A 22,936-nucleotide genomic window follows, 5' to 3' on the forward strand; every position below is an offset into this window, starting at 1 on the left:
CAGTAACTCCAGTCTGCTTTTAATGTGTTTGCTAATGAAAGTGGTCATGTGGAGAACAATATCCCTCTCAATCAGACCTGCATCAAACCTGTCAAACTGCTCACTTTCAGTCCACTGCCAAATGCCTAAGGGAAACAAAACACATCTGCAGAATTAGCACATATGTTGCTGCAATAATTAGGCGACCTTCTCAAAACTGTATTTGACAGATTGTAGAAGCATCAATGGCATTATCAAAATATTTTTTGACATAATAAAAACGTTTTCCATCTCAAAACCATATGGCACATCAGACCTTTGCAGTTTAGTAAAGGGAGCAGAGCTGCTAGTCTAACTGTTGTCTGCCCAGGATGAAGGACCTGTCTGACACCAGGTCAACAAGATGTGTCCTTTGGTGTAAATCCTGAGGCTTCAACTCACAACTCTGGTAAGACTTACTAGTTAGACATTACCACAGTCACAATACATACTATTAAACATACTAAAGGGTTCCTGAATGAAGAAACCGCACAAGTCCACAAATAACCATTAAATGTGTTGTTGTTAAGAGCAGTTCTTTATGGGTTAAGGGTAAAAGGAGAAAAGGTGTAAGCTGTTATTTCTCACTCACGAGCCTCACAAGCCTAATCCTGCTAAGCACAAATTCTTCATGGAAGATATAAAGTTGAGGTACTCAGTGACTCTTCTATACTTTGCTCCTCACACTTACAGAGGAAAGCACCTTAGATTGCAACACTAAGTATGGATGAGAGGAAGGAGAATATTACAGGCCTTGTGAACGCATACGCTGTAGGCATTTGACCTTTTATACGTTATAAAGATCTCTATGTGTTTCATATTGGTTCAGTTTTACAAGGAAGAGACTCAACCAGACTGAAGAAAACCATAGTCCAAGCCTTTTCAAGAGTCATTTTTAACACATGCGCCAGATGTTCTGTTTATAAGGGACAACCGCACAGTGGGATGAAACAGGATGTGGATATTGAATCCTTGCTAAAGTTGGGACTGATTCTGGCAATTTTCCAGTCACTCCTCACTGCTCTAACATGTAGGAAGGAAGCAGCCACCCCTAATTGTACAGAGAAAAACCGTTGTGTACCCTGATATGCTTTGCTCTTCTTAAGGAAGCAATTTATGTTGAGTCTAATGTAACTGTTTGAAGTAGGCAGAGCTGAAACGCTCTGGGTCTACATAAAAGACTACTGTGAAAACATGACAAGACATGAAATTTGACCCAAGAGATTTATATCAGCAATATGAAAAATTGAAAGCACACTTATAAGAACAGAGAAAAAGATTATGCGATTGTTTCTTTCAGGGATTTACTCTTCAGCTGCAAAATGCATGTGCTTCGCATCCATCACTGGAGACAATTACCTCTGCTGAGCAGCACTCCATGGTTTACAGTTTTAGTTCCTTTTGTTTACTCTGTAGCATTTTATTTCAATCATGAAGAAGAAATATTCATGCCTGCTTTGAGGATCATAAGTTTCCATATGAACTGGAGACTTAATTCTACACAGAACTACTAACGAACATCACAGCACGTGGCTTTCTTCAGGCTCTCCAGATCCCATACCTTTTAGAGGATACTCCAGGAAACATTTTTTTTCTTCCCTATATTCACAAATTCTAATCAGTTCATACTCGAAACTGTTTGCACTTAAAAATGTTCATCAGTAAGGAACAGCAGGAGGGAGATGAGATATTGATTCCCACTCTTTTAAACTCTCTAGTTTATTTGGCTTTCAATTCCTTCCTTGTGGAGCCAATATTCATTGGCCTTTATGCAACTTCATTCATTTTCCAGAGGCTTGATTAAGATTCTGTTTAGTATAAAAAAATAGGAACATATTCACATGGCAAAGGATATGGAATAATGTAGCATTCTCTTGGAACTTAAATAAAACTAACAATAATAATCCATTAAATAGAATACTTTGTTGTGGTGTTGTCTTTATTATGTTTGGATTAATGTTCGGATGACTGACTTCTTTGTACTTTAAGGCACTCCTGATTTACTTGCCTCTTTCATTTCAGAAATCTTTTCTACATGCTATTACTTTGATTTCTGAGGAAGTTTTTATGAAATGTTATGGATCATTAAATTAGTGCCTGTTTTTTTATAACTAAATGGCATGGACTGGGACTAAACTTGCTCTCATGGAACATAAAAGTAGTATAAGCAAGGTGGGGAAAAAGATAGCTTTTCTCAGAGACCGAAAATGAGATAGTAAGTCAATGAGGCAGAAAGATAACACAGTTCTGCTCCAGATTGTGGAAATGACCCAGGAGGGGGTTCATTTACCAAAAGTGGCACTTGATAGTAGCAGAGAAAAAAGAAATACACACAAAATGGTATAAATTTGGCTGAAGTAGATTCACGGCGATTTGTGAAAACAATGTATGCAGCTTTAAGTACACTGGCAGTAGTTTGCATACAAATGAAAAGATTAAGATTTTCATACTCTTTTAGAAAACCAAATTTGCAACTATTAACCAGGTAAAATACCTAAGCAGAAAAGCCAGCTATTTGCTCTGGTTTTGGCTACTCTAGTATCCTGTTGTTATACAGAAGTAAAAAATAAGAAAAGGATGATTTTGGATCTTCCACTAAACTAGTAACATAATGTTTATATGGCAGCTCTGACGTGGCTGGAATTTTCCTTTCCCCCACTTTGCCTAGTGTAGACAGTGGTATTTGCCTTCTCTATACTGTTGCCCAGACCCCCATAGCATAGAAGCTTGCTCTGAAAGAATGAGGAAATCTTTTCTGGATGGCAACTTGAAACCCACAAAAAATATAAACATTGTTTCAAAGGGAACGGAATCAGTGCTTTTTTTTATTGAAGCAGATTTAGTAAAGATGGTATAGTATAGAAGAAATAGATGCAGGTCCCAAATCTACATTAAAAAATGGACCTGATTTCTCAAAAATATTTTCCAGCTGCTTCATATTGTTCTGGTCAAATGAGCAGCTGTAGTCCATTTTACCTGGACGCTTAAACAACCGAAGCGTACTAGTGAGTGTTGTAACATATTGTTTGCTCGAGGCATCAGATCGGTGATTTCCACACTCAGAAAGTAGGAGCAAAGAAAAAAGCAAATTATTCTTGGGCTTGCCCACCATCTATTTTCGTTGTCTGCACTACCTCTTGTGCCACAGTCAGATTCAGCAACTGGGATATTTATTACCTCTCACTCCTTACTGCCGTCCTGAAAACTTCCCCCAAAACTATTTAAACCAATCTTTGTTCATCAGTGGCATACAACTAGAATTAGTTTTTAAAACTATCGATGTTTATAATTTAAAATTCACTTTTCATTTACTGAGTAATAATATCCCTAATCTGAATTGCTTACCTACTCTGATCACAAATGATCAAACCCCTGCGTGTGCCAAGACTTTCTGTCTTTTTATTTTTTTTTTTGTCTAATGCAACTAACCACTTGAGATTGACAAGAGTTGCTCCATGAGCTCTGGGGACTCCAGCACCAGTTTACTGAGCACGTGTTCCTGGGGAGAAGGAACAGGCCACTAGATAAAGAGGGTGGGAGGAGAAGCGGGGTGAGGAGGCACAGAGAGACAAGATGATAGATGCTTGCAATTTTACTGTATATAAGAACAGAGGGCAGCAGTCGTCTTAGTGTTTAAATATTTGGAATTAGGGTATATTGAAAATGATACAATCATACCTAATCATTGACCTAGACAGTCATGACAACTCTGATTATCCAGCAGACCCTAAAAATTTAGTTTTGATTAGAGTAGTGGGAAATAATACAATTTTAATCTTTTCTTTTTAATGGGCATTCCTCCAGGAGTGATGAGACTGTGTTGGTTTTCACTCTGCATATAACTAATCAGCCAAAATCCCACTACCTCTACATGATGCTGCCTCTGTTTTTCTCCTAACCCCCTACTTAATTAGATAAAATACTCTCTTCCTTTTCTGCATATGAGGCATCTGACACAGAATCTTATGCAGGACTTATTTTTAGATTTCTGCTCTATCTCAAACTAATCTTGTGAGATTTAGTCCTTGTGAGGGACACCAATTTTTAGTACTTGGTGTTGCAGTTTTCAAAAACTGGCAGATCAAACAGGAGCAGAAAGTTTCATCATAGCTGCCCTGACTGCCCTGAAAGATTCACAAAAAAGAGGTATTAGATTATTCCCTGATGTCTTGTCAACACCGTCTTTCATCTCACAATTCTGCCTGACAAAAATGAATGTAAATTAGGATCCAAGTTCATGACACGAACTTCAGAGATAATCCAGGCAGGAAGAGCAGAGACCACGCTCGGAGGACAAGGGGCCTCGGCAGTCAGGAATCATCAGGCAGTCTGAGACAGGTTTCCCCGTTTTCTATCAAAGCTGTACAATGGTCTACACGGAAGTTCAATATTTTCTCTTTACTTCTCATCACAAGTCCGGAACAGTGCCTCTGCTCATTGCAAATGGATGAAATGCTCTCATGTATGAAGCTGTAACCCTCCTGCCAATCCAGCCCCCATCTTATCTCCAAGCCAGTCTTTCCATCTTGCAACTTTCCAGGTATCAAACTTTACCTTAAGAACTGCCCTTTGGGCCAGCAAAGAGAGACAGAATAGTCCAAGGCACGTTTCATGCAATCGTTTGCAGATGACCTGCTTTGCCTGTGCCCCAATGCCAACTGAAAGCCCTATAGACCCGATCAGTGTAGTGATAAAACAAAACCTAATAAACCTTTGTCTGACTCAGTGTGGGGGAAAAGGAATTTTAACCCTTTTCTGAAGGGACTAGCTGACTATCAACTTAGATAAATGAAAGGAAAGCACCACCAAATGTCTTCCACCTCCTTAATTTTGTGAATGGTACATAATAATTATGGACAGTATTAACGTTTCAACACTTTACACTTGTTGGTAATTTCTATGTGGAAATAATTTATATTTATATTTGCATGTGTTATCTGAGTTACCACAGGGCCCAGAAAGAGATCTTCTGCTGAAATTATCTCCTAGAATTAAACAATTTTTGTTGCCTACGGCATTCTTTCAGCAAATTAATTTTTGATATACAGGCATATAATATTGACAAGTCTCCTTTGTGCATTACAACCTGTAACCTTTATATCTATAAAGGACACTCAGTTTCATAGCCTCAGTCCCTATGGACTAGTTTGTAAACTTACATACTCACTGCACTGACTTTAAAGGGACTATACTTGCAAGTAAGTATACTTGCAACTTGCAGCTCCATGGGGATTCAGTATCCATCTTTATAACCACAGGAAAAAAAATTTTAAGGGATTAAAGATCTGGGTGGGAGAGGATTTCACAGGGAGCACACAGGGAGAAAGTGATTTTTCAATGTAGCACTGATTAGGCGCTCAATATTCTTTGAGGATCAAATTGCAAATGAAGGATGCAACTGAAAAAATTGTCATCTTGGAAAAGTTCAGCGGGAATATTTAAAAATAATTCTGTCAAATATCTCAGAAAATTGAATACTACTGCATGGTCATTCATCAATGCCAACAGCAGTTTTCAGGCTACTGAGAAACATTTGAATATATCTCACAATTCTTCTCACTCGGCACCTAAATTAAACGCCCAAAAATTTAAATGCAAATGATTTTCACAGATTATATATAGAAGTGCAAGAGACATTAAAGCTCACAATTTGCAAATTGCACTATAGTTTCCTCCTTAATAAAAGCTCTATTTATAAAGCAATGGTTCATTGGACATTGTAGAAAGAACTCAAGGAAAATAATTTTTTTCTTCCTTTCTTGAATATTTTATACTTCTTTTGCTATGCAGTAATTGTGTCTGTTATTTAATTGCTCTCATTTAAGACCTAATAAAAGATATAAATCATACAGCTTTCAAAAGATATCACAAACAATTTTTATGATTCCACACTAGAAACAGCAAATCCTCCATGTATTGCTACTGAAATAATATAATTACATCACATCAACCATTTTTATGCTTTTCCTTGCTGCAGGCACCTAAAATAGCAAAATGGATTTTTATTCAGTTGTAGACAGTCTGATACAGCATTCTGTGCTTTGTTATTTAGAGCAATCAGCCACTATGAGCTCTAAGAAACCTAGGTGCTGCAGTGAGAAAAAGAAAAGATTCTTGGAAAAAAGGGGGTTTCTCTATTGACTTAAAAACCCTTTATCTAAACAAACTCTTGCTTAAATGCTATCTACGCCTACTGCTATCACAAACTCAGTTCCGCATCCATTTCTATAAACTGATGTATGTTTCCAATAAAAATCAATGTTTAAAAAATGAGACAAATCAATAGGAATCCTCACCGAGTAATGACATTAGGATTTGATGATGATGAAGGCTTGTTTCCAGTATGCTCAAACCCAATAGCTTCTAAATGCCCCAGAGACAGAAAAATACCAAGAGCATAGCCAATGATAACACAGACTCATGAACAAGAACAAATCTTTAAATCGCACAGCACCTAGTAGCTCTGATTAAAATCAATTGTGGACTGAAGATACATTGGACTGTCAAAGGTTGGCATGGCATCCCTTGTCAATTTTGAGAATATGTCTCGCATAAGGGCCACTTCTAGAATTATTTGACACTCTAGTGTCATATTAACACTAATCTATTTCCATCACTCATTCTACGTGGCATTGCCCCAGCCATTAAAATGTAACGTGTGCAGAGAAACTCCAGAGAGCTACACGTTTTGATAAAACTTCTTTTTTTAAGCAAATCAGCATTGCAGACACACTCATTGTCCCAGATAGCTTTAGTTTATTCATAACTGCTAGGAGTAATGAGGTTGGAATTAATCAGGAATCATATTTTATCTCAGCTCTCTTTCTTGATGATATTATTTACACAAGCTGAACAAACTCTCCATAGGTCCCATACTGCTGCTATTTATCTTGGAACACAGCAAGTCAAAGCAAACATCAGTGCATTACCTTGATGTCTGAAAAGTTCAGAAAAACATGATTTTCAAAGCAGTGGATTTCTTGCAATTCTTCAAGAAATCTCCTTTTCAAAATACAAACTCTGTTTTGCTGATCTGTGGATAAACTTAATTCTTAAAATGTGTATGTTGTTGATGAAGGTTTACTTGCCTTTTGAACTTGTAGAGGATGAAAGCCCCAACTGCGACTAGACAGATAACAAAGAGAACCACAATAGCCCAGTAGCCACTGCCTCCTCCAATCCTCTGAGAGTCTGAAATATGAAATAAAAGAACAGCTTAGCATGTCCTATTTCAGATCTGTCACATTCTTGGGCTTTCTTTTCTATCTAATTGTCACTTTTCGTTATTTGTGTAACCTCTTCACTCTATCTGTAGCCTCTTCAAAAAGGCAACACCACAAAATTAATTGGTGACTTGTGACTGAAGGACAGAGGACCAATTAAAAAAAAAACAAACACAAAAAGCAAAACCCTGAAGATTTATTTACGCGCTCAACGTTTTTCTTCTGTGAATCTAAAGTTAACATAGGAAACGATCACATACTCTAAGTACACGCGTTGCAAAAGCAGGGCTGTATTAGTTTCACAGAGAGAGAAACTAAGGCTCTGAACAACAAATGAACTCGTCAAGGTCAAACATTGGAAAAGGCTGGAATGAACATGGGCTTCTTTCAATCCCAGCCTTTTGTGCTGGCTAGTGCATGTTAGACCTTTAAACCAGATGAGGTACCACAGCAAAACTGTAGCACGATTCTACATCAGAGACTAGGTAAAAGAGCTTTGTCTTCCGCAGAGAGATGACAGATAAAATATCACACCAATATTTACATTAATTGATTGTGGTCAGCTAAGTTGTTCTCCCACAACACATTGAAATAAGAAAGAAGGGTATATTATGGGATATGATACACAAATAAAAATTACAGGATGTTCTAGTACAAGGTTTAAGTCAACGCTGAACTTTCTGGTTAAAACATCATTTTAATGTATCGCTGTTCAAAATACACACACACGTATACACATATACTCTCTTCAACCAGTTTCCAGGTACACAGTGAATCCAGAGATGCAGGAAACGCTTGCAAAAAACCTGTTTCCATTTGTTTTAAACACAGAAAAACCATGTAATTTATCTCAGGACAGGATTAGCAATGTGGAAACCCTACAGCAAATGTGGAAACCCTACAGCAAGCTTCACGTCTGTTGATTTGGAGATCAGATATACAAGGCAGAGACGCAAGGTCCCAGACCCCTGGAGTTATATCTGGCTGAAGTAAAGCAGCTCTGCTTTCTCGGCAGCCAGTGCAACCAAAGTGCTTCAACAGATGGTATTTTTGAAGCCTGGTTGGCTCTTCCTTCAGGGCACTGTTCTGTATAATATAGGTATTTAGTTAATGTCACAGTTACACAGAAAAAGCAAGAAGCTGTTGATACAAATAATGAGGTATGACTAAACGGAATTATGTAAGAAATATTTACTTCATGGTGATTGTTAACAAGTACCAATTAAAAATATATTCATATATACATATGTGTGTATGGATATATATATTTACATACATACACTCAGATATATTTATGTATCTATATAACCAAGTAAATATATATGTGTGTATACATACACATATATTGATACAAAGATTTTCTCCTTAACTTATCAGAACTCAGACAAGCATCCAAAGGTTGGTCTGTTGGGAGCTTTGTTCATATACTTACCTGAACTGGAGTCAGCTAAAGTCACTAAGACCCAGTATCCTCCCCTCAGAAAGAAACTGATGTTGTGTGCATTCAAGGCCTGCTTTATAGCTGCTATTCTCTGAAAATACAACAGAGAGAATGTCAGATGTCTTGCACTCTGTTCCACTTTGAGAGACTCAATGCTCTAAAAAGGAAAACCTCTGGTTCATTAAACGCTGAGAAACTCAGAAAGCATTTGTCAACGACGAGCTGAAATTTTAAAGAAAATCCATATTTAAAAATCATGCAAAACTCCACAAGCCGTAAAAAGCTGAAAATGTCCAAACTTTATAGCCAAGTCTTTCTTTTTGCTTACCAAACCCTTTACCTAGTATGTAACAACCAACATGTCATTTGCATGCACTATTGGGTTTACCTGGGTCATAACTCACACAATGCGTAATCCATATTAAAAACAGTCAATTTTTCTAACCTATCGGAACAAAACCTGCAATGTCACTTTAGATTTCTTGCTATGAAAAGTAACTGCTATTTGATAATGAACTGCATGTCATAAATTTACCTCACCTCCTTACCTATAATGGGATGGATTCCATTTATGCATTTAACAATACTCTGTAGAAATATATACGTCCATCCATGTGGAAAAAATCAAGATTTCTCCTATTTTTCTCCAGCGGATAGAGCATAGTAAAATATGGTCTCTCACATTTTTATGGAGCAGAACCATTAAATATACCATCGTATTCTAACCCCAAATGACAAATTGTCTAAATTTTCCCTTCTACTTGCTTGTGTCTTCAACATGGGTAATTTTCTAAAAGACCAAAGCTAGTTTTATACTCTATGCCTTACAATTTAGGATACGTCTTTCCACAGGATGCCAAATTAGAAATATGCTTTATATCCATGAAACCTTCACGAGCAACTCCTTTTATGATATTATCAATTACAGTGTTCATCTTTGGCAAGCCTTTGCAGTATAACAAATAGAAATCCATGTAATCTCTCTCGTGTTACGGACAGAGACTACACAAAAGTTCAAATTCAAATATCCTCACTCATCTGGAATATCTAACTTCTGAAGCCATTCCACTGACTTTATTACATTTATTTGGGGGGGGGGGGGAATGACTCAACATAAGGGTGATTGGAGCATGGCCTTGGTTGTTTTACAAGACAATTACTCCAGATAGCTCCTAAGTATTTATTTTTTGTGCCCAAAGTCTGAAAATAGAATGGGTATGACAACTATATTGATTAGTAGCCTTTAAAGTGTTGCTGGCACCACTGAAATAGAGTTACTTAGTCTCAGTCGAGGTTCACTCACATGTTTATGGTATACAACACAAGAGGGACCACTACTTGAGGCTAATCTGACTTTCAGCCAGTAAATGAAATTACCAAGCCCCATAACTTTGGATACATCATATTTTCCTGGCAGGCGTTTGAAGAATTCAACATTTGCTCTGGTTGTTGCTTAAGTAAGTAACACTTGTTGGTTATTCCTCCCTCCACTCCAGGTTCCCACCAAAGCCTATATGAACTACACTACCACATGTCTAAAATCTGAATCTCATGTGAATCCAACCAACAGTTCTGGCTTATTTATTTCACTGTTAGATTGATGGTTGTTTCAGTCCTCATGCTTGTTTTTTTTCTGCCCCAAGATATTTATTGACCACAGTGCTGCCACCTCTCCCAACTGTTTAAAAAACAAATCCAGTGTTTGGAGCTTCTCTCTAGACTCTCAAAATTAAAGTTCTTACACCAGCATTTGGATTTTCTATCCTCTTTTTCTAGATTCTTTCCAGTGATAATGCTTGAACATGTGTACGCAATGGCTCCTGCACTGTGGTATAAGAATGCAAAAATAATGACAGTATTCAAACTCTTAACCTCTTACACATCTAGGGGTCTGACTTGCCCTTTTTGCCAAAGCAACTCATTGGGAATTTTCATGCAGTAGCTTGTCTAGATAGAGCCCCAAATCTCCCTCAGAGCCACTGCTTCCCAGGCTATAGTTTAAATGCGCTTTAACTGACTCTTTCAACTGAACTCATCCCACCTGACGTTAGACATGTAACAGATGTGCATAAATCAAGTGACCAAGTCTTCCTCTAGAGTCAATTATTAGAATGAAATACTTTTGAAATTGCTGTGGTTAAAACAGGTTAAATCACACTCAGCTTTTATTTCTACATGTACAAATTTGAAAGAAAAAGGGCTTTTGTCAGAATGGAATCACATTTCAGAATTATCCAAAGGGCTCCTACTACTACACTGCCAACTTAAGATCTTTGTTATTGCTGGCTACTTTTATCAGTAATGACTCCTATTCTAGACTACTGACTTAATAAATAGCATCGCATCACAACACTCCATGTAAAACACCAATAAAAACTCCACCAAGTAGGTGTTCTCTGCCTGACCAAGAAATTATTGTATTAACAATCCGTCTTAAATCACATAATATCCCAAATCTAAAAGGTTAAGAACAAATAGGTTCTCTTCAAGGGAAGACATTTCATAACTATGTCTAAGTCAAGGATTTCAGGGACATCTCCTCCAAATGTGCAGAAAACATTCTGCATTGGTGAATCCTTGCAATGGCGTCACAACACTGACTTTGAGAACTGGCACCAGCAGCATGACAAAGCACATCCTTCCAGTGAAACATGATGAAGACCTTCAAGATTCTTTTCTGGTAACAGAAGAGAATGTAACAAATCTTTAAACAAGTGACACCATGAGTATTTTCCTGTTGACTTAACCAGTTATGGCTTCTAAGTTTATTGGCAGAGGGTATAATTTAGGATATTTCTCAAGTCACAATGGATTCTGATACAACGCATTTTATCAAGATTTGTGCCATTCCATTCTAAATCAACAAATTTATACGCACATATCAATAGCTAAAGTAGTGTCCCTTAGCAATAATATAAAAATAGAAATTTAGGCAGCTGGCACTAGAAGACTGGCTCTACAGCATTGTACTCTATAAACAATCAGTGTTAGGGAGAACCTTTTAATTTATTAAAAAGACAATGAAAGTACAGCCACTGATTGCAAAACAGGATGAAGGCTGTCCTAACCAGACATACGTTGCTCTGGTTACCTTATCACTAGTTACACTTCTCTTCCTTTTTGGTTGGTTTGCTGGTAGTAGCACATGCAAGTCAGCAGTTGTGGGCAGACCAGGTTTCACGACTGTCATGAGTGTTTCTTTGGGTATATTGGTTTCCTGTGAAGACAAAGGCATATGGCAAATTATAGGACATCATGCTTTATATTTTATAGAAAATACATAAGTAACTTCACACGTGTCTTTTAGTCTTTAGTGTTCAGATCCTTAATATTTAGAGAGGATTCCACCAGCAGCTAAAACATGAACAAAGCCAAACATAATTTAACTGAAACGTGAGCTGTTCTTTGAAGACTGGAAGAGCTAAGCTTTGTTATCACATTAAAGAGATGTAGTGGCATCATGGAAAGAAGCAAAATGAAGTGGTATACAGCTTTAGCAAAACTCTGCAATGGCTGTACATTTCTAGGGTAACATAAAAAAAAAGAATCCTAAGTGATTTAGGATCCTTTGTGGGCCATTCAGACACTTAGTAGTCTTAGAAGGGCTTATTTATTACAGCTAACCTTAGCTTGGGGAAGCTACTCTTCCATCTGTGTTTAATGGTCAGAGAGAAGTCTTCCAGGGTGAGACTAAGAGCACCTAGGTTCAGTTTCTGAAATTGTTATTAACACCTGCATCCCCCACCCACATCAAGTGTATGCCTTTTCAAAACAGTTTGTGCAAATTTTGCTTTTAGCCCCAAATTCCTCTTTGTGTTGTGTAATACAGTCACACAATTCTAATGACAACACGCTGGGTACTTTCTGTACCCTTTCTCCAACAGATTCTGAAATTTCATTAAACTGTTCATATTCTTTTGCAAATGATTTAGAAATTATAAAAATACAAGGGCTATTTTATAAGGAAGTAAAATATTTGTTTGACTGACACTGGTTACGGAATGGGGTTAAATTAAAAGTGTGAATTTACTTTAATTTGACATTTGATATGAACCTTAAAAAAAAAAACCAAAAAGGCAGGGAAAAGGATAAAGTCAAAATTCCAGAACCTGATTTGCACTACTGTAAATCCACAAAAAGTCAAGTGATTTCAAACACAAGCATTTTCTAACAATTATCAACCTGCATCTCAGTGCTATTGTCCTCACAAAAAGTCAGTGCGTGCACACTCAGTTGCTGGCAGCGTGCGGACCTGAAGAGCACGGCCCTAGAACTCACAGTTTTTATGAGGTGCATTTACTTATCTCGCAGAACTGCTGCATGGCTTTGTACTTGAATTAACCTACAGGATTCAACTGCTCCCACTCCACATTTCTTTTGCAAATATGATCTAAATAACCATCTGTATGAATTGTTTGCCTAGGTATTATAGAATCATAATTATAAATAATTTTCAAAGTTACACAACTGACATTGTAGATTTTTTCTTTCTGTTTTGTTTTTACACAAAGCCTATGTCCTTTATATTACACAGCATCCTTTGCTTAACTTCTAGATATATCACATTTAAGCTACTCTTCCTGTTTTGGAGTCAGCAGTATTTACCAATACGTCTATCCCTAACCCCAGAGAGCAATATTTAGCATTAAATACCAATTAGGCTGTGTTAGACCTAAACTTTCTACGTTACAATATCATCATCTACAGCCTGCATGTAAAAGCCACACTAGGCTCAGACTTGTTTAAAATGTGGCTCATGAGGTTCACTTTATTATTTTGCACTGCCTCCTTTTTTCTAAATGAGAAGGCATTAACTTAACCTTCAAGCTTTACGACTGGTGAGGGAACATTTTACGAGCAATCCGAACGAGCACCTTTGCGAGAAGTCGTGTTACTACCCGCCCTATGTCTTCCCTCCACTCTGGTATGTCAGGGTTGTATATGTCCAGGTGCTTAGTAAACTTCAGAGGAAGAACATGAAAATGATCTAGGAAAAAAAGAAACCAAGCATTTTTGAACAAGTAACAAACCAGGCTGCAAAAACAGTTTTGCAGAAATCAAAGCTGAAAATACATATTCGGCATTATTTGCTGCGCAGCAATGCAGTATCGAGGAACCCCGCTGCTCTGTGTTGTGTAGAGCAAGAGTACGCTCCTGTCAGGCACTCAATTTCTTTCTGTATTTTTGTCAACATCATCAAATTTGTGCCTAAAGATAAAAAAGCAGGAAGAAAAACATACACAAAGCAGATTTGCATACATCCTCTGGGGTCATAACCTTCCCAATAATTTTTCCTTAGGACAACACACCACTCAGACGTGGTTGGTTTCTTTTATTTGTAATGGGAATGTGCCAATGGATTTTATTCTCACTGAATCATAAACATGTGGGTTTTGCCCATTACGTGTTCCTGTTTTTCATGTAAAATGAATATTTTATGTAATCCATTAAGTAGCTATGAAAATATGAACAGAAATGATATACCAAAGGCTAACTGCCGCCCTCTTCAAAAAAATAAAAACAAGGTACACCCACATTTCTCTGGATATTGCCCAAAACATCTGAAATACCAGAAATGGGCTGTTCCTCAGTAAACAGTCTCCAAAGTCTTTCCTTTTTCCATATAGGCTCCTTGGATGAACACCTGGGGAACTTAATCCAAAGCAGAGAAAGAGAACCTCTGGAATGCCTCCCCACTGCTTCCGACAGAATTTTAATGTGGTTTTCTTTACCAGAGGTTTCTTCTTTATTTCCCCCACGACCAGTACTTTTTTTGCTCTTAGTATCAGGATTTGCCAACCCTAAGAGCCGAAGCAGTGTTTGAAAACCAGTCATTGATCTAGTCACACCAAGATGGGTTATATGTCTAAGATTTCTAAAAAAGTGGATGCACTTATAAGTGGTATCATAAACGTTAAATCAATTTATCTTTGGAAAGGAGAAGGTTCATAAAAGCTGCGTTTAGCATGAGTGTCTTTTTTACCATTATTTTAAATTAGTAAGTATACTTAAAGCAAAAATAACAGAATCTTCTTCAGACAAGAGAGATGTATCATGTTGTGTATGTCATGATATCTGAAGGCTTTTAGCTCTGCATTAAAAAGAAGGTTTTTCACTTATCACAATTCTCACAATGTGACAACACAAATACAAATGTAAATAATTCGTCGGCACTACATTTTTTACAGTATTTTATACCTTGTCACCACATTATTAGACACAGAAAAACACACCAGGGCACAATGAGAAACAAGATCTGAAGAGTTATTCAATAATTACAGCAGAGCTCTACTTGATCCAAACTCTCAGATAAACATCAAAGGAACAGCGACATATTGTGATAAAAGGCAATTATTTCACATTGGTTTTAATGCTGAGAGTACATACACAAGTAAATTTTCTTTTTTTTCAGAGGTATTTCAACTACTTTATTTACAAATTCTAAGAAACTCTCCAGTCATAGGCCAAAATACTACTTAAACACTATTGCTACATATAGCATTTGGGAACTACAGTAACATTTTAAATAAGCAAAGGAAGCACAATGTTTTAGATGAAAGCGCTTCATACAATGACACTGTTCAGCTTCATGGAGTTACCTAGTGACAGCTCATCCCTTTAATTTTAAGAATTAAATGCGGCATTAGATATAATTTTACAACAGGTTCAGTTGTGTCAGGATGGTTTAAGAGGCAAAAGAAACAAGTACACATGAAACAAACAAACAAAAATAATTAACAAGAGCAATGTCTCACCAAAAACGTGGACAACTTTTGAGTCCTGAAGCATGGAGCTCCCACAGGAAGCCTGCACTGTAACTCTGACGTCACCTGTCTCAGCAAACTTTGTCACCAGAAAACTCTCCAATGTAAGGAGTGGCTTTAAAAACAAAGATAATTTGAAAAAGAATTTCAGCAAGAACCACAAAAACAGTGTCTGAAGAGACCGTCACTACAAATGTTAGCAAAAAAGGTTTCACATCAATTATTCCATTAATCAATATTTTATCAAATTGCTCAATTACAATTTTCAATACAGAATATTTCTTTCCCTAAATGGAACTTTTATAAACAGAATAGCTGCCAGATGGGGCAAACATTTCTTTCAGAATAATTGGTAGAGTATTAGGTTTTCACTCAGATCTCACTGAAACAAACAGACTTTGACTCAGGCTCTCAAATCTCTACAAGATCATATATAGCAAGACATTCGCCTCAAAAAACGTGGGGTGTAGTCAAAGTCAACAGGATTAATTCTGTGAATTTAGAGCATCATCCATGGACGCGCACCAGTCCACCATAACCTCCAAGGCAAAACTGAGATACTCTGTTCCCTGACCACAACTGCATGAACTACAAAACCCTCTACAAGACTACATCGATCTGCAGTGCCTCTTCTAGCAATGGCACAGTCAATAATAGGGACAAGATACAGGCTGGGATTATGGTAGACAGCACAGTTACAAGAAGCAAGTTCATTGTGCTTATCTGAAGCATTCCTCTGTCATACTTAGTCTCCCTCATAAAGAAAATATTTCATTTGTCTGTTATTGAAAGAATTAAAAGAAATTAACCCAGCTAGACAAGAAATATTCCTAATAGGAATATCTGGATATTTATTGCTCTAGGATATGTTTATCTATAATTTCTATCCCAAAGTGAATATCACTAGATTGTGTTAGTGCTTTCACTATTTTGATATCCTTTTAGATATCCCAGTTATTGTTGATATGCCAGTTTATTTTAGACTCCCAGAAAATATTTATCTAAACAATGAATACATATATTTTTGTATATATTCAGCACTTAAATTTACAGTAGTCACATTATCAACATGGAAGTGCATAAATCAAAGTTCTGTCATTCACCAAGGCTATGATCCCAAATGCATCCCCCTCCACAAGTTTTTTTCCCCACAGGTAATGAAATAGAAAAAAATTTTGTTCCCCTCCCTCAAGAAAATAGTTTAGAAATTCAAACCAATTCTAGAAGAGAAATTTCCATTTCCACATAAGCAATAAAGTGAAATTAACACCTTAAAAGTATGTGATAAAACAAGGCAAGTTAGATACTGCTTGCCACCCGATATTGTTTGGAATGAAAGATGGTCTAAAAGAAGTCATGCAACATAGTAGTATTTCTATACAGTAAAAGGTGTCACTCAAACTTTACTGGAAAGAGGTCAAAAATAATCTCAGTCAAAACCATTTATGTACCTGCAGATTGTTTCCTATCCACCAGTAGAAGACTGTCAAATTCGGGTTCTTAGGCAGTATGATGGCTGTCAGGTTCACCTCCTGGTTTCTCCCAACAACTGGAACCACTTCTAAATTTAAAGCCTGCAGTGGAGCTGAACAAAGTTCAAAAATATCATTAAACACGAATCTATCAATTTATTAATATCTCTTCCCCCAAAAGCCTCTCACCAGCTCACCACAAGGTCCTGAATTTATTTTTCCCTTCCCCTCATGCTTTACATCTGTGATGAATGCTATGAGCATAATTGGGAGGACCTCATTTCAACAAAAAAACTCCAAATTAAAAAAAAACAAACAAATAAACCACAAACAAAATTCTAGCGTAACACAATGGATTACCAAAATGCACCTCTCTGATATACTTTTTTTTGGGTGCATGTCCAATTCTAGAAACCATAAGCAAATATCCCAGCTAAAAAGTGGAAAAGGCATCTCAGCTTTTTTTTTCTTTTTTTTTTAATGTAATAAAATATCAAATTAATAGAAATCTAACAAATATCTCAAATCGCTAAGGGAAAAAGCAGAAAATTGAAAAAGAATGTCGCTGACTACTCATTTTCGTGTTAAAATATAAGCTGTTAGGCTCACACCACACATACGACCTCATTAATGCATATTTTAAAATAGATGCGTGTATCAGGGGAGCATTTATTTGCAACTCAAAATAGATAACCTCTGTACTCCAAAATATGCCTTCAGAATAAGTTTTCTCCTTTCTGAACTTTTGCCTATGAAGGCTGTAAACATTATTATTTGTATAAAAGAAATGCATCATTGCCATGATTTTTATCTGCTTCTTGATGTTGTATTTTGCTTCATAGCACAATAACTTTATTGAAAAAAAATCTTCCGTAGGTTTACGTGTATATCGTTTTCAGAATGTCTGAATCATAGAATAGTTTGGGTTGGAAGGGACCTTTAAAGGTCATCTAGTCCAACCTCCCCTGCGATGAGCAGGGACATCTTCAACTAGATCAGGTTGCTCAGAGCCCCATCCAACCTCACCTTGAAGGTTTCCAGGCATCTACCACCTCTCTGGGCAACCTGGGCCAGGGTTTCACCACCCTCATTGCAAAAAATTCCTTCCTTATATCTAGCCTCAACATACCCTCTTTTAGTCTAAAACCATTGCCCCTGTTGCAAGAGGCCGTGCTAAAAAGTCTGTCCCCATCTTTCTTAGAAGACTGCTTCAAGGACCAAAAGGCTGCAGTAAGGTCTCCCCAGAGCCTTCTCTTCTCCAGGCTGAACAACCCCAGCTCTCTCAGCCTGTCCTCATGGGAGAGGTGTGTTCCATCTCTCTGATCATTTGTGTGGCCCTCCTCTGGACCCGCTCCAATGGGTCCATGTTTTTCCTGTGCCGAGGGCTCCAAAGCTGGATGCAGTACTCCAGGTGGGGCCTCACCAGAGCAGAACCTGCTGGCCATGCTGCTTTTGATGCAGCCCAGGATACGGTTGGTTTTCTGGGCTGCGAGTGCACATTGCCAACTCATGTCCAGCTTTTCATCCACCAGTATCCCCAAGTCCTTCTTGGCAGGACCACTCTTACTCCCTTCATCCCTATCCTGTACTGATACTGGGGGTTGCCCCGATCCAGGAGCAGGACCCTGCACTTGGCCTTGTCGAACCCCACGACGTTCACGTGGGCACACTTCTCAAGCCTGTCCAGGTCCCTCTGAATGATGTCCTGTCCCTCAGGTGTGTCAGCTGCACCACTCAACTTGGTGTTGTCGGCAAACTTGCTGAGGGTGCACTCAATCCCACTGTCTGTATCATTGAAGAAACTGAACAGTACCGGTCCCAGTACAGACTTTTGAGGGTCACCAGTCTCCATCTGGACATTGAGCCATTGACCACTACTCCCTGGATGCGACCCATCCAACCAATTCTTCATCCACTGAACAGTCCACCCATGAAATCCATATCTCTCCAATTTACAGAAAAGGCTATTGAGTAAAAGCTTTATAACAGTAAAATGGGATAACTAGAATTTCTTAACTTCAGCTGCACCATCTATCCAGGATACCAAAGTGCTCTATGGTCCAACGTACATTCATTACACACAGTGAATACTAATCCATCCATTTTTGTTTCATTTTAAAAAACTTTTAACTCATTCAAAGGGCTTTCATCTCAGTTCAAATTTAAAGGTAATTCATACCAGTTCAAAGCCTTTCTCTTACTCTCTTTCATTAACTGATTCATTGCCCATTCACTTCTAATTCACTTTGATTAAACAGATTGAACTTCTCTAAGAGTACACCCTCCTTCTTTTCCACCTCACTTCAACCAGCCTGTGTGCTGCTTCATCCAAATATAAGGCTCTATTTTCAGTCTGTGTTTTCTCCGATAGCTCTTTAACCACCTACATGAATTCAAGACATGTTGAGTGTTCAAACAAATGGCTTCTTCAATAGCTTCTTTACTGATACAGAGTTAAAATGCTCCTCCTGTTGCTAGTGCCTTAAGGAAAATTCAGAAAATGTAGCAATACCATCAAATCTGTTCCTCCTAGAAAGAGATTTTCCTTCTGATGAGGCAAATTAAAGAAGTCTGGAGCAATCTGTGTCACTGTGTTGATTGTGCTATAAATTTATATTTTCCCAGTGAAAATCGATCATTCTGAGATAGTTTTGGTCCTGAAGCAGGTTACTTTTCCAGAGTTTTTAGGGAGGAAGTTGTTTGGAACTTGAATGATGACTGTTATTTCTAAATTCCTATACAGTAAAGAGCTAAAAATAATTATTGTGAGTCATTCTGCTGATCTCAGTCACACAGTTGCATAATGCATTTGAACAAGTTTCACAGCACCCTTAAGTGTATACAATAGGAATGTAGTTGACTTATAAGATTTCTGTTTAGTGAAGCTACAATTTCAGCACAGTTTTCAACGCTCCCTTATTATTCACACAATAGACATGAAGGTTTCATGAAAAAGAAAATGTACACCTAGTTCTTCTTCAGTTATTCTTATTCTGGGTTACCTACTCATGTTCATACTGTCAGACTTGCTCCAATTTCTCCTACAGTTCATTAACAAGTTGTATATTGTGTGATCTGGATCAGAAAGCATAATCTGGATGAGAGGCCAAAGGTCACATAATTGTCCTGCATTACAGGGGATCCCATGGCAACAGAACTTGGCTTTAAATTCCCGTTATCATTTGTCCTTGAAAAAGTTCCCAGGGAATACATCAGCTGGAGATATGGTGAAAGCTGGACTGTATGGGCATTTGGGCTTTCATGATATTCCACAGTGAAAAATGTCCCTGAACGGCTATTAGTGTTTCTCTAGAACATAGAAATAGCAGTTTAATTAGTGCCAGCTAATTTCCTCAAATCTTGTAATTTACTTAAAAAATTAAACACAGTAAATCACACAGAAAGCATTTATTCAAGCGTGCTGGGTAACACGCTTTTGTGAGTCTTCTAGACCACGCGCAGAATCCATGGACAAGCTCAGGAATGGACCACATCTGCTTCAGTGCTCTGCTGCCTCTGCACTTCAGCATCAAAGTCCTCTTAACACACCAGTCGTTTTACTTGTAAAAAATACCTCTGGCTTCTGCAATTCGTAAATCCACCGCAAAAAATACAATCGACATCTTATATTTTTACCGTTTATCCTCATGTAGGCCACACCAGAAGCACATTTTGAGAAAGCTGTTGTTCCGCTTTCTGTCAGGGCTTGCTACTGCTTGTCATTCTCTGAACAGCACGAAGTTGTTCTCCCCAGAGAGAAGGGTATTACACAGAGCTTTTTTGCTGTTTGTTGCTTGTACAGATCTACTGTTCCTGTGCTTAATCTACTTCTCAGCACCTAGAAGCTCCAAAAAATTAACAGTTGAAGCCCTAAGTAATTTATCTGAGCTCTCTGGAGTTGCCAGATGATTTAAAAAACCAAACGTAACAAAGAAAGAGATAATGAAACTGAGGTGGAGAATTTGATTCTGATCCTTTCCATTTGATTTTAATCAGAGATTGGCCAGTAGCACTAATGGGTTGGGCTCCATCTGCTAATCAAAACAGAACTGGAAACTCTGGACTCAAGGACTGTGACTAGCAAAATACATAAATATCAGTAGTCACCAGACAAGCTGACATAAAGCACATGGATCTGTGCACAGCCGTGTATGTGGCTCTAGCAATTTCCACTGCTTTGGGATTAGGATGGAAGCCACACCGCTCACAACAGAGGGGAAACAGACACCTGGAGAATGCAAGATGAGTATCTTTTCTTTTGATGCTACTTGTTTCTGAATTTTTGACACATCTGAAAACAGGCAAAGCAATAGCTGTCTTGAATCTCGAAGGAAGAGGAGAATTCAGTTCCAGTTATGAATTTCCTTCTTAGTTTCAATTATGAAATGACTGAGGTACATTAAACTTGCGATGGCGCATGATATTCCCTGTGCCATGCTATTCTTTTCTTTTAATCTATTTGATGGGGGTTTTAGGTCTTAATTAAGGAGAGGGAGAGAAGTCTAAGTCAAGTAATACTGCCTGCCAACATGAAGTTATACCCAAGTACCACTTTAGAACTCTGTGAGAATTAACTACCTAAATCTAGATTCTAGCGCTTAAAAAGTAGCCCGACTTTTAGAAACACTGAGATTTTGACTCTTTTTTTAAAACCATACAAAAGCTCATACATTTCTCAACGTGTCTGTTCAGCTGCTTCACACAACACCTAGAAGCTCCTAAAAAGATATAGCTTGAAGTGTTAAACTTTAGCTGCTAAGACTGCCAATGGGGTCTTGAGTCAGGAAGTTGACTCAGTCCTTGAGTCTGGGAATTCCTTCATTCCTTGAAGAAGGAATCTCAAACCTGAGATTTGAACTGAGGCATGCTTGCTACTTAAAGATTAATACACCATCCTTCTCCCAAATCCAAATAAAACTAAATCTGACCTCCTAATACATTAGGTTTACAAGCCTCTGCATTAACAACATACAGCACTGCAAGACTCCATGAGGTTACTGAAAAAATATGCAATTTCCTTAATTGTGACTAGGAATTTTCCTTACTACTTCATAGCTGTCATGTGGTTTTTATACAGTAACAAAAGCAAGAAAACCGAAGAGCTGATTTACAGTTGACTTGGACGAACACCACAGCCTCATCATGCCCAGCCACATTCTCAGCCTTCACCGAGACACGGTAAATCCCAGGATTCTCATAGCGGTGACGGATGGGTTCTCCAGTCATCGTAAGGTTCACATATATCGCCTTAAAGCCATCTCCAAGATCTACCTGGTATTTGGTATTCAATATATCCCCCTAAAAGGAAAATATATCAAAAATATTTTAAATGGCCAGAACCAAAATAGACAGGACACATGATTATAACCATTTCCTGAATCACAACAGCATTTCCAGCCCCAGCCAGATATTTTGACTCAATTGCAATAGTTGCAGTAAAACCACTACATCCATGGCAAAGATTTTTTTTGCATGCATTAACAGAGATAATACTAAATTTCCACAGTAAGGCGCCACCTTACAATAAGATACCCCAGACCACTAAATAAGTTGTATGACACAGAAATGATTACTCTTGTCTTAATGCAGCTGGACGTTAACTAACATAATGGTGCAGGGCAGCAAGTTCTGAGTGATGCTCATATGACTGCAAACAACCGAATATTGTTATTTTAGCGAATTACCACTCATTCAAGTGAATTTTTAACCCACGCAATTATAAAGTAAAATTAATTGGTTTAGACCTTATTCACAGCACCTTCTAATCACACCCTCTGAGTGTCAACCACTTCAAGATCCAAGCTGGGATGTTCGCACAGAGTTGTACTGAATTATACAGAGCTACCAGCATATTTAGAACTAACATGCTCTACTGCAAAATTAGATGCATGAGTAATGAAGCAGATTATTGCGCTGAGTTTGGGAAAGGGTTTAAAAGTCCAGCCAAATAATTTTGTCATGTCAAACATCTCACAGAATTTATAATTCATTGCACTTCTGCTAAGTGCTCCTTTAAAT

General features: G+C 37.8%; 1 protein-coding gene across 3 annotated transcripts in view; it reads right to left on the bottom strand.

The window, feature by feature from the left end:
• The window catches only part of SORCS2 (sortilin related VPS10 domain containing receptor 2), a 571,450-nt gene that overhangs the window by 12,403 nt on the left and 536,111 nt on the right, over nucleotides 1–22,936 (bottom strand). For all 3 annotated transcript variants that reach the window (XM_063335693.1, XM_063335692.1, XM_063335691.1), the window contains exons 19-25: nucleotides 22,030–22,216; nucleotides 16,898–17,031; nucleotides 15,438–15,561; nucleotides 13,557–13,669; nucleotides 11,774–11,899; nucleotides 8,674–8,773; nucleotides 7,107–7,209 (exon numbers count right to left, since the gene is read on the bottom strand). In XM_063335693.1, the coding sequence (XP_063191763.1) occupies nucleotides 7,107–7,209; nucleotides 8,674–8,773; nucleotides 11,774–11,899; nucleotides 13,557–13,669; nucleotides 15,438–15,561; nucleotides 16,898–17,031; nucleotides 22,030–22,216 (887 nt within the window). The remainder of the gene's footprint in view (nucleotides 1–7,106; nucleotides 7,210–8,673; nucleotides 8,774–11,773; nucleotides 11,900–13,556; nucleotides 13,670–15,437; nucleotides 15,562–16,897; nucleotides 17,032–22,029; nucleotides 22,217–22,936) is intronic.

The sequence above is a fragment of the Chroicocephalus ridibundus genome, chromosome 5, assembly GCF_963924245.1.
Source record: "Chroicocephalus ridibundus chromosome 5, bChrRid1.1, whole genome shotgun sequence".
NCBI classification, from domain to species: Eukaryota; Metazoa; Chordata; class Aves; order Charadriiformes; family Laridae; genus Chroicocephalus; species Chroicocephalus ridibundus.